Source organism: Hemiscyllium ocellatum, chromosome 16 (genome assembly GCF_020745735.1).
Source record: "Hemiscyllium ocellatum isolate sHemOce1 chromosome 16, sHemOce1.pat.X.cur, whole genome shotgun sequence".
Classification (NCBI taxonomy): domain Eukaryota; kingdom Metazoa; phylum Chordata; class Chondrichthyes; order Orectolobiformes; family Hemiscylliidae; genus Hemiscyllium; species Hemiscyllium ocellatum.
In genome coordinates, this window is record NC_083416.1 from 20047415 (window position 1) to 20059595 (window position 12181).

Genomic DNA, 12181 nt, shown 5'->3' on the forward strand with positions numbered 1-12181 from the left:
CTATCTTTCTTTAGAACCAACATTTGCTTTGTTAACATATACATGACGCTTTGGTCCAACAAGTCCAGGTTGAATATAATCCCAAACTAAACTAGTCCCACCTGCCTGCACTTGGCCCATATCCCTCCAAACTGTTTTTATTCATGTACTTTTCCAAATGTTTCTGTAAACATTGTAATTGTGCCCACATCCAACACTTTCTGAGAAAGCTGACTCCACATGAGAAATACCCTTGGTATAAAAAGAGTTTGCTCATATTTTCTAAATCTCTCTCTTTTCATATTAAAAAGTATGCCATCTAGTTTTCCCCCAACTAGGGAAAAAAGACATCTACCATTAACTCTATCAATACCCTTCATGATTTTATAAATCTCAAAGTCACTCTTCAACCTTCTATGCTCCAGTGAGAAAAAGTCCCAAATTATCCAGACTTTTTAAAATTCAAACCTTCTATACCTGGCAGCATCGTGGTAAATCTCTTCTAAACTTTCTCCAGCTCAATAATATCCTTCCTTATAACTGACCAGACCCTTCTACTCTTAATCTTTTCCCTCCTTGTTAGTTTTTAGTCATTCTTTGCTTTTGTTTTAAATATGCTGTCCAGTCTTGTGATTGTACAACTGAGGTACAATTGTACAATTGAGCTTTTAAAAAAAAAATTTACAATTATCTTTAATATTTCGAGATAACCATGTGGGTCTGCTCCTTGGAAATTTACTTACTTATTGCAATGTGACTTTAATAGCTTTAAAACTAAATTACAAAAAAATGGGAAAAGTGTGATGAAAGCAAGCTTGCAGTCTAATACCCATAACAGACTACAGCTGTGCCCAATTCAAATCTAGACATTAATAGCTGAAATTGCAATCTTATTTATACAGAGTGCTCTACAGTTGGGAAGGAGTTGACTGGGATTCATCAACATTGACCCCAGAGCCGATGAAGTCTCATTCCATCAGGTCAAACATGAGTAAAGTCGCCTCCTGTTGATCAACAACTGCTTTCCACTGCTCAGCTGCCTCACAGCGCCAGGGACCAGGGTTCAATTCCAGCCTCAGGTGACTGCCTGTGTGGAGTTTGCACACTCTCCCAGTGTCGGTGGGTTTCCGCTGGGTGCTCTGGTTTCCTCCCACAATCCAAAGATGTGCAGGGTAAGTGAATTGGTCGTGCTAATTTAGCCTTAGCATTAAGTGCATTAGTCAGGGGTAAATAGAGGGTAGGGGAATGAATCTGGGTGGGTTACTCTTTGGAGGGTTGGTGTGGATGTGTTGAGCCAAATGGCCTGTTTCCATACTGTAGAAAATCTAATCTAATCTGAAAAAATATACTTCCTCGACATTGAACCTCACTTGGAAGTAGTACTGAGAGTGCAAATGTAAAGTAGGGTAATTTAATATCCATCAACACTGCTAACTGAGCCACATCCTGAAGAATATGGCTGGTTCAGTAGCTGGTGACGAGTAAAAGAGGAGAAGATACTACTTAACCTCCTCAACAACTACTTATTTAATAGCATTGGTCGGCCTGACTATTACACAGGCCTTGCTGATACCAAATACAGTCTTCATAGTACAGATTCAAGTATGTGGTGTGAATGCTACCAATATCCTAAATAGGCTAAATTCAGAATGGAGTAAAAAGTGAGGTCTGCAGATGCTGGAGATCAGAGCTGAAAATGTGTTGCTGGTTAAAGCGCAGCAGGTCAGGCAGCATCCAAGCAACAGGAAATTCAACGTTTCGGGCAAAAGCCCTTCATCAGGTATGAGGAACCTGATTAAACTGAAGATTAATGGATCCCCGATGGCACATCTGCGCTTTGGATGGGGAGTACGCCAGGGCTGTCCCTTTCAACCTGCGTAATTCTGTGTGTGGAGCCATTTGTGTGCCTTTTGCGTAAGCAGGTGTCGGGTTTGGCTCTCTGTGGGCCGAGGCTAAAGACTATGTACGTCGACAATGTGCTCCTCATGTTCAGAGACCCAGCTGACCTGCAGAGGATGCACAAGTATCTGGAGGTCTGCTCTACTGTGTCCTCTGCAAGGATCAACTGAGCAAGTGTTTGGGACTTCTGGTCGGTCCATGGCAGATGGAACCCAAGTCAGCGGAGCTCTGGTGCTTCACATGGAGTACTACTGACATCCTCTAGCTGGGAGTCCACCTTTGCCCTGCTGAGGAATCCTGGACAGGAATTGACATGAGTTGAAATCGAAGGTGACTGGACAGAACTGCTCCAAGAGGGCAGCACTGCGGCCTCACAGCAGCAGGATTGGGTGACTGTGTGTGGAGTTTGCACATTCTCCATGTCTGCATGGGTTTCCTCCGGATGCTCCGGTTTACTCCTTCAATCCAAAGATGTGCAGGTCAGGTGAATTGGCCGTGCTAAATTGCCCGTAATGTTAGGTGCATTAGTCAGAGGGGAATGGGTCTGGGTGGGTAATGTTCGGAGGGTCGGTGTGGACTGGTTGGGCTGAAGAGCCTATTTCCACACTGTAGGTAATCTAATCTAAAAGTGTTGTTCTACAGAGAATAAGTGTTGGTCAGAAAACATATTGGCTGCTATGTTGTGGTATCGGCTGGTCACTTTGATCCCGCCCTGGGTTTGTCACCACCATCCAGATAAAGCTAGCCTGCTTTTATTTTAGGACACTGGGTCACTGCTAGGGTTCTGATTTTCCTGCTGGATGATGGTGGCCAGGACATGGTGTAGTTTCATACCCAGGTAGCACCTTTCTGCCTTCAGACCCTGCAGCGATACCTTCACCTTGAGACTCCTTCAACGTGGTTGGCCCTGATGACGTACTTCTTCCATCCGGTGCATGGTCTAAGTTACAACATGTAGCACCTGTTCACGGAGTAGTCTTTTCACCTAAACTCTTCTTCCAGGAATTGCCTGTCCTCTACTTGTACATGTTCACAATCTGAGATTCACTTGGCTCATGCTAGAGCTCTCCCCTTATGGAATTGGTGGCTTTTGTCATGGAGCCACTGCTCAGGAACAGATTCCTCCTCAAGTGCATGGTTTACGTTGGTCAAGGGAGGAGAGAACTCAGGAAGCAGAACTGCCAGAGTTGTGCTGGGTGATGGAGGAGCGGGCTGGATTACGCTGATACAGTTGGCCATGAAGGCTTCAGTCTGTTTCCGGTTCGCGACTGAGCCAGAGTCTGACAGACAAGAAACTCGCTCTGACACTTTTTATATTCATTTGTCTTGGCTCAGGTATGCAAAGGGCTTCTGGTGAACTGATCCCTGACTGTCCAGAATTCAGTATTGGCCTCACACTCCGGACTCCCTCATGACAAGGCATCCCACAATGAGCCATCGCTGGGATATCCTTCCACTTCACTTTTAGATGGAAAGTAGGCACTATCTGTACAGGCTGATGTGACACACTCTCCACTGCTGTATTTTCACCCACTGCTCGGACATGTCTTGGCATAACATTTGGCCGTCCAGCATTGGAAATCCCCACTGAAAAAAATATGCTGTTGGAGTTTTGCATTTACTCAAATTCAATTAAAGTAAATCAATCTAGAAAATGGACATTCAAATCATTTTCATCCTTAAATTCGTAATTAAAAGAACATGTAGAACGCTAGCAATCAAATATGGTAATTAATTATAATCTGCACGATTTGATTTTTAAAACTCATAGAACAATAAATTCCAGCCCTACATGTCTGATTGCTAAAGAACATTGAGTCACATCTACTTATCTACTTACATTATTAAGCCGTGAAATCTCAAAACATACTAACTTTACAATAACAACATATTAGTTTTTTCAAAAGTTTAAAAAAAAAGCAATGGCAAGTCATGTTGCAGCTGTACAGGACATCAGTTAGACCACTGTTGGAATATTGTGTGCAATTTTGGTCTCATTCCTCTCAGAAAGATGTTGTGAAACTTGAAAGGGTTCAGAAAAGATTCACAAGGATATTGCCAGGGTTGGAGGATTTGAGCTATGCAGAGAGGCTGAACAGGCTAGGGCTGTTTTCTCTGGTGCGTCGAAAGCGGAGGGGTGACATTACAGAGATTTACAAAATTATGAGTGGTTTGGATAGGATAAATAGACAAAGTCTTTTCCCTGGGGTGGGGGAGTCCAGAACTAGAGGGCATAGGTTTAGGGTGAGAGGGGAAAGAGATAAAAGCAACCTAAAGGGCAACTTTTTCCACACAGAGGATGGTATGTGTATGGAATGAGCTGCCAGAGGAAGCGGTGGAGGCTGGTACAACTGCAACATTTAAAAGGCATTTGGATGGGTATGTGAATAGGAAAGATTTGGGGGGGTGGTTATGGGCTGGATACTGGAAGGTGGACTAGATTGGATTGGAATATGTGGTCACAGCTGCAAATGTGTTGCTGGTCAAAGCACAGCAGGCCAGGCAGCATCTCAGGAATAGAGGAATTCTCTATTCCTGAGATGCTGCCTGGCCTGCTGTGCTTTGACCAGCAACACATTTGCAGCTGTGATCTCCAGCATCTGCAGACCTCATTTTTTACTTGGAATATGTGGTCGGCATGGACGGGTTAGAGCAAAGGTTGCTGTACATCTCTATGACTCTATGATTCTGTGCTTCATTTTGTTCGTGCTCAGATTTCCGTGTATGCAATCTGGAGAACTAAGTGAAGCCAATTGGTTCAAATTTGTTAAAAAAAACTTATTGGAGAACATTCTTGATTGGATAGGGTTTCAGTCTCAATTGCATACAGAAGATTTCCAAAACATACCAATGATTGTCAAGAGGGTTTTTGAAAGTTTATAATCAGCAGGTGACCTTTACAGAAAGATGTTACAACTGAACATACAAACTTTTTGCGGAATGGAGATGTGATAGAAATGACAAAACAGCAACTGGATCAAGAGAAATACATTGTCCACAAAAGATGTGTGCATAAAATAATCGAACAAACCGCACCCACTAAATTATTTCAAAGTAGGAGAAAGAACAAAATACAAGAAGTCAAACGCACCTTCGTCAGAGAGGAAATAAAAAATAGGGTTGCTATCGCTACTGGTACAAAGATCAGATATGCTGTAATTGAAAATGAAACCAATAGCAGGTTGCTCAGAAATGAGAACACAAGTCTCTTCCGTCCCTATCGAGGCTCTACTTCCTGGAGGGGAACAGTCAGCGTTAGAATTGGCTATTTCTTGAAAGATAGCTATCGGATGTCGTTCCTAAATTACAAATTACTACGAACCTTTTTATTCAAAAGATAAGCAAACTCATATCTGTGCCGTCGCGTTTAAACTACGTATTAGCTTGCCTACTCCTCAAACACTAAAATGGAGAACAGATTGCATTGTTTTCGCAACTCCACCAGTTTTACACTAAAATCTGTAACGATATTACTCCTCTGAAACATAGGTTTAATTTGATAACTCACAAGGCTTCTTGGCGTCCTTGATCTTCATAATGCTATTTCGACAAATCCGCGAATAATCTGACAGTCAACCTCGTTTCCCTTTATGTCCCCAAAAATGCGGAGGTTGAACGGGATCAGCCAAGGGGTGGCGGCCGGAGGAGGAGGCACGATCGGTCAACAGTAACCTGGCGCTGAATCGGTGAGTTGTCGTTGGATGGAGTCAATCGCCCTGTGACCAGCACCGATCCTCCCTTCCTGGTCGGTGCGGTAGCTACCCTTCGAGAAAGACTGCGCTTAGTCCAAGGCGGAATCCGCCTTCCCTTGGTGCACGTAGTTGGAAGGGGCAACGACTCAGAAAGAAGGTAAGATGCTGGTCATGGGCTCAATGTCTCCTTATCTCGTCCACATCACCTCTCCTCCTCCTGCCGTAACAACTGCTGATTACAATACCGCCCACATGGGCGCGGCTCCAGCTCCATCAAGAAAATTTGCTTTTACCCCGGTTCCGGGCAGTATTCAATTGGAACCTTTCGACATTCCACGCGACGTCACCGCTGCGCCCTCTGGGCGATGTAGTTCTCCACCCGATATCTGACTCGCAGTTCAGTCCATGATGAAAACTACAAATCCCAGATGGCTCCGCGATCATTTTCCTTTCCATCCCCTCGATAAACTCACACGGAAGTAGTGAATGGAAAGCAAAAAGTAGAAGCTGCTGTAAGCGGTGGTTAAGGGTACTTAATATTGTGCATTCTTTAGGAAATTTGTGCAAATGAATGAATGTTTTTTTGTTCACAAAATGTTAGTCAAAAATATAGAAGCAGGCCATTCAGTATCTCGAGTCCATACCACCCTTTGAAGAGCATCCCCCGACCATTCTCGTCCCTGTAATCCGATGTTTACCATAGCTCATCCACTTTACCTGCACATCCCTGAACACAATAGGTAATTTAACATAGCTAATCCAACTAACCAGCACGTTTTATTTCTGTGGGAGCAAATAAGAGCACCCGGAGGAAATCCACCCAGATATGGAGAGAATATGCAAAATCCACCCCGACAGTCGCTTGAGTGTGAAATCAAGCCCAGGTCCCCGGTGCTATGAGGCAGCAGTGCTAAACACTGAGCAATATGCTGTCCTAATTTGGATTCAAAGGAAACTGGCGAAATGGTTAATTTGCAGCCTGGAGTTTTGGGAAGGGCTTTGAATACTTTGTAAAAGTTTAAAAACTGCCAAAGATATCAAACCTGAAGGAGGAGTAAACAATACAAATTAACTGCAGCAGGATGTAGATTGACAAATAGGGTTGGGATTTCAAAAATGAAGATGCTGAGTATCAAGTAGGAAATTTATGCTGAATCTCTGCAAAGCCCTGGTTAGACCACAATGAGAATATTTTATGTTGTTATGGTCACCATGTTTCAAGGTCCTTGGGAGGTTGTGCAAGAGCCTCTGAATGATTACAGCTGGGTACTGACAAAGTCAAATTTATTCTGTTTGGAAAAAAAAGTTTGTTATGACATAGGTAAACCCCCCCCCCTCCGCTTAAACTAAACCAGCATCACAATTGGTTTGCCCCATCTGTGAAAATTCAAAAGGCCAAGAACTATTTAAAGTAAAAGTTTACTTTTTTTCTTAGAGTTTAGCAGAATAATTAACTAACAACTCCTTCATCTAACTTATCTTTTACTTTCCCTTCTATAATGCTAGTCTGATAGAGCCCCCAAGTAAAATTTACCAAGAATTCAAATTTCAAAACCAGGCAGCTGTCGAATCTTCCCTGTGTACCTTCCTTTGTAGATTTTCTTCTTCTTTGGGATTTCTGTTTCACAGGTGATTGGTAGACAAAGTATCTTTAAGAGCTATTTCTGGGCACTCTGGATATGTTGGTGGCTTAGCACTTCTCCTCTCAACTGTTCAATTTTTCCTTGTCTTACACACCAAAGCATCAGACTGTTTCATTGGTTTTTAATATTGTCAATATACTAAATTCAAACTTGATTAGAGGTTGGTATTTGGGCTATAACTTAAATTGGATGGCCGAATTTGAATTTGCTTTTGTCTCCAGACAACCCAGCCAGTGCTAGCTGTTGTGAACCAAAGATTACATTGTAAATTTTCTAGCACTCTGTGTGCTTCTCTAAGTCTTTGCTGGCTTTCAACTTTCTTAAAGGTGCAGTATCCCTGACACCTTTTTACAAGATTTTCACAGTTGTGGATAAGGTAGACAAATAAGAACCTGTTCCCACTAGCTGAAGTGACTTAGGGTCACAACCTTTTAAGGTTTTGCGAAAAAGATACAGAAAGAATGTTGTGGAGTGTAGTCATTATGTAGTGAGTGACAATTTGAGTGTACCCACTTTGAGTGTACTGGAAGTACAGACAACGAATGATTTCAAATGACAATTGAATGGGTACTTGGGGGTTTTATGACAGAAAAGCTCACCTCACCTTGTAACCTGTTAAAGTATAAGTGACAGAGAACTACCCAAATTTCGATATTTAAAGAAAAAAGTAACAGTTTTATTGTTTAACTCCAAAAGAGAACATTAAACAACAACTATTTACAATTCTAAACCTCCTTTCCAGCACATGCTGTGACTGCTGTTGCTCACATGACAGGTGCCTGCATTGACTCTCTTCAACTTCATAACAGGGGAAATAAGCTTACAGCCCAATGGAGCTTCCGTAGGGGAATGAAACTGATTGGATCTCGCAATGGAGAACTATCATAGATAAAGTCAGCTGATAAATGTGCCATAACTGACTCAATGATGAGTATTTTTGAGATGAGCCTGACACTGTGGCAAAGAAGGGAAGGGGGCAGAATAGAAAAGTACTCGTAGTAGGGGACTCGATAGTGAGGGGAATTGACAGGAGATTTTGTGGTTAAGATTGTGATTCCCGAAAGGTATGTTGCCTCCCTGGTGCCAGTGTCTGGGACCTCTCTGATCGGGTGTGTAAGGTTCTATAAGGGGAGGGTGAACAGCCAGAAATCGTGTTGCATATTGTCACTAATGATATAGCCAGAAAAAGGATTGAGGATATAAAAAGTGATTTCAGGGAGTTAGGGTGGAAGCTGCAAAGCAGGACACACAGAGTAGTGCTCTCTAGTTTACTACCGGTGCCACGAGATAGCAAGGCGAGTAACAGGGAGCGGGCGCAGCTTAACACGTGGCTGCGCAGCTGGTGTAGGAGGGAGGGCTTCAGATATGTAGATAATTGGGATGCCTTCTGGGGAAGATGGGACCTGTACAAGAAGGATGGGTTGCATCTGAACTGGAAGGGGACCAATGTCCTGGGTGGAAGGTCTGCTCGAGTAGTTCGAGAGGGTTTAAACTAGTATGGCGGGGGGTGGGAACCTTAGCTGTATACAGAAGGTGAGAGTTGATGCAGATGAGGCAATAGCAAGAGGTAGACCAGCTAGTGGGAAGCATTTTCCTGGGAAGGAACTAATGGATCAGTTAAAGTGTGTTTGCTTTAATGCAAGGAGTATCAGGAAAAAAAGTGATGAACTCAGAGCATGGATCAGTACCTGGTGATATGATGTTGTGGCCATATCAGAGACATGGGTTTCTCAGGGGCAGGAATGGTTGCTGGATGTTCCAGGGTTTACAGCATTTAACAAGAAAAGGGAGGGGGGACAAAGAGGAGGGGGTGTGGCACTACTAATCAGAGAGGGTATCACAGCTACAGAAGCTTCCATTGTCAAGGAAGATCTGCCTACCGAGTCAGTATGGATGGAAATTAGAAACAGCAAGGGAGCAGTCACCTCATTAGGGGTTTACTACAGGTCCCCCAATAGCAGCAGGGAGATTGAAGAAAGCATAGGTCGGCAGATTTTGGAAAAGTGTGGACGTAGTAGGGTTGTTGTAATGGGTGACTTTAGCTTTCCCAATATTGATTGGAACCTCGTTCGAGCAGAAGATTTGAGTGGAGCTGTTTTTGTAAAGTGTGTTCAGGAGGGTTCCCTAACTCAGTACTTTGACAGACTTGATGCTCGGAAACGAGCCAGTTCTTGTGGTGGGAGAGCATTTTGGTGATAGTGACCACAACTGCCTCACATTCTATATAGCTATGGAGGAGAAGATTAGGCAAAATGGGAGGATATTTAATTGGGGAAGAGGAAACTATGATGCGATAAGATATGAGTTAGGAAGCATGAACTGCGAGCAATTGTTCCATGGTAAAGGCACTATAGACATGTGGAGACTGTTTGTTTAAGGAACAGATGTTGAGCGTGTTGAATAAATATGTCCCTCTGAGACAGGCAAGAAAGGGTAAGATAAAGGAACCTTGGATGACGAGAGCGGTGGAGCTTCTCATCAAAAGGAAGAAGGTAGGGTCAAGCTCAGCTCTAGAGGGTTACAGGCAGCCGAGGAAGGAGCTCAAAAATAGTCGGAGGAGAGCCAGGAGGGGGCACGAGAAAGGCTTGGCAGGACGGATTAGGGAGAACACAAAGGCATTTTACACTTATGTGAGGAATAAGAGAATGGTCAAAGAAAGAGTAGGATCAAGGATAGCATAGGGAATTTGTGTGTGGAGTTTGAGGAGGTAGGGGAAGCCCTAAATGAGTTTTTTGCTTCTGTCTTTACGAAAGAAATGAACTTTGTAGTGAATGAAACCTTTGAAGAGCAGGTGTGCATGCTAGAATGGATAGAGATAGAGGAAGCTGATGTGCTGAACATTTTGTCAAACATTAAGATTGACAATTCGTCAGGCCTGGATCAAATTTGTCCTCGGCTGCTTTGGGAAACGAGAAATGCAATTGCTTTGCTACTTGCAAAGATCTTTGCATCCTTGCTGTCCACTGGAGTCGTACCTGTGACTGGAGAGAGGCAAATATAATTCCTCTCTTCAAGAAAGGAAATAGGGAAATCCACGGCAATTACAGAGCAGTAAGTCTCACGCCTGTCGTCTTCAAGGTGTTAGAAAGGATTCTGAGGGATAGGATTTATGACCATCTGGAAGAGCATGGCTTGATTAAATGTAGTCAACACGGCTTTGTGAGGGGCAGGTCATGCCTCACAAACCTTATCGAGTTCTTTGAGGATGTGACTAGAAAAGTTGATGAGGGTCGAACTGTGGATGTGGTGTATATGGACTTCAGCAAGGCATTTGATAAGGTTCCCCATGGTAGGCTCATTCAGAATGTCAGGAGGAATGGGATTCAGGGGAACTTAGCTGTGTGGATACAGAATTGGCTGGCCAACAGAAGATAGTGAGTGGTAGTAGAAGGAAAATATTCTGCCTGGAAGTCAGTGATGAGTGGTGTTCTACAGGGCTTTGTCCTTGGGCTTCTACTATTTGTAATTTTTATTAATGACTTGGATGAGGGGATTGAAGGATGGGTCAGCAAGTCTGCAGATGACACAAAGGTTGGAGGTGTCGTTGACAGTATAGAGGGCTGTTATAGGCTGCAGCGGGACATTGACAGGATGCAGAGATGGGCTGAGAGGTGACGATGGAGTTCAATCTGGATAAATGTGAGGTGATGCATTTTGGAAGGTCGAATTTGAAAGCTGAGTACAGGATTAAGGATAGGATTCTTGGAAGTGTGGAGGAACAGAGGGATCTTGGTGTGCAGGTACATAGATCCCTTAAAATGGCCACCCAAGTGGGCAGGGTTGTTAAGAAAGCATATGGTGTTTTGGCTTTCATTAACAGGGGGATTGAGTTTAAGAGTCATGAGATCTTGTTGCAGTTCTATAAAACTTTGGTTAGACCACACTTGGAATACTGCGTCCAATTTTCTGGTCGCCCTGTTATAGGAAAGATGTGGATGCTTTGGAGCGGGTTCTGAGGAGGTTTACCAGGATGCTGCCTGGACTGGAGGGCTTATCTTACGAGGAGAGGTTGACTGAGCTCGGACTTTTTTCATTGGAGAAAAGGAGGAGAAGAGGGGACCTAATTGAGGTATACAAGATAATGAGAGGCATAGGCCAGAGACTATTTTCCAGGGCAGAAATAGCTAACACGAGAGGTCATAGTTTTAAGATGGTTGGAGGAAAGTATAGAGGGGATGTCAGAGGCGGGTTCTTTACACAGAGAGTTGTGAGAGCATGGAATGTGTTGCCAGCAGCAGTTGTGGAAGCAAGGTCATTGGGGACATTCAAGAGACTGCTGGACATGCATATGGTCACAGAACTTTGAGAGTGCATGCATGAGGATCAATGGTCAGCACAACATCGTGGGCTGAAGGGCCTGTTCTGTGCTGTACTGTTCTATGTTCTATGTCCTAATATTTGCTGTGTTTTGTTGAAACGATCCACTGCTGTTATCACTTAAAACTTTTAAAACTCTTCAAGAATATGTCTTGAAATTTGGACTCTTATAAAGTAGAATAGTAGAACACCACTATGATTACCAAGAAGATATGAATGTAATAAATATCAACGCTTATAATCCTCTTGCGTTGCGCTAATGGATGTACTTGGATTTGCTGTGGGTTGTGCAAGAAAAGGAATGTGGTTTCATGCTTTGACTGTTAGCTAAACCATAAAATTCCTTGTAGCAACATATCACATGACAAGCAAAGTGAACATTATCTAATTATAAATACTAAAAAGTGTAATATTTTCCTGCTATTTTATGTATACTTCATTTATTTTCTCATCCTGATTGTTTATAGTGATGCAATGATATTTGCTTTGCCTCATATGCTGGATTTCATTGACTGTGATTGCACAAAATACCCCAAGATGGTTACAGGGAATTAAAGAGTATAATCACCGATCCAAGAAAAAAGGGATTTGGAGAGATAGGTGTGAAAAGGAATACAAGAATAGATGAAGTTGAAAAGCAAGATGGTGAAG

At 43.1% G+C, this 12181-nt stretch overlaps 1 protein-coding gene across 1 annotated transcript in view; it reads right to left on the minus strand.

Annotated features, from left to right (window-relative positions):
- LOC132823157 (pantothenate kinase 3) overlaps positions 1–5880 on the minus strand; it is a 98025-nt gene extending 92145 nt beyond the window's left edge. Inside the window, exon 1 of the mRNA XM_060836732.1 lies at positions 5387–5880. Coding sequence (XP_060692715.1) covers positions 5387–5414 — 28 coding nt within the window. The 5' untranslated portion in view covers positions 5415–5880. The remainder of the gene's footprint in view (positions 1–5386) is intronic.
- Between the last annotated feature and the right edge of the window lie 6301 nt (positions 5881–12181).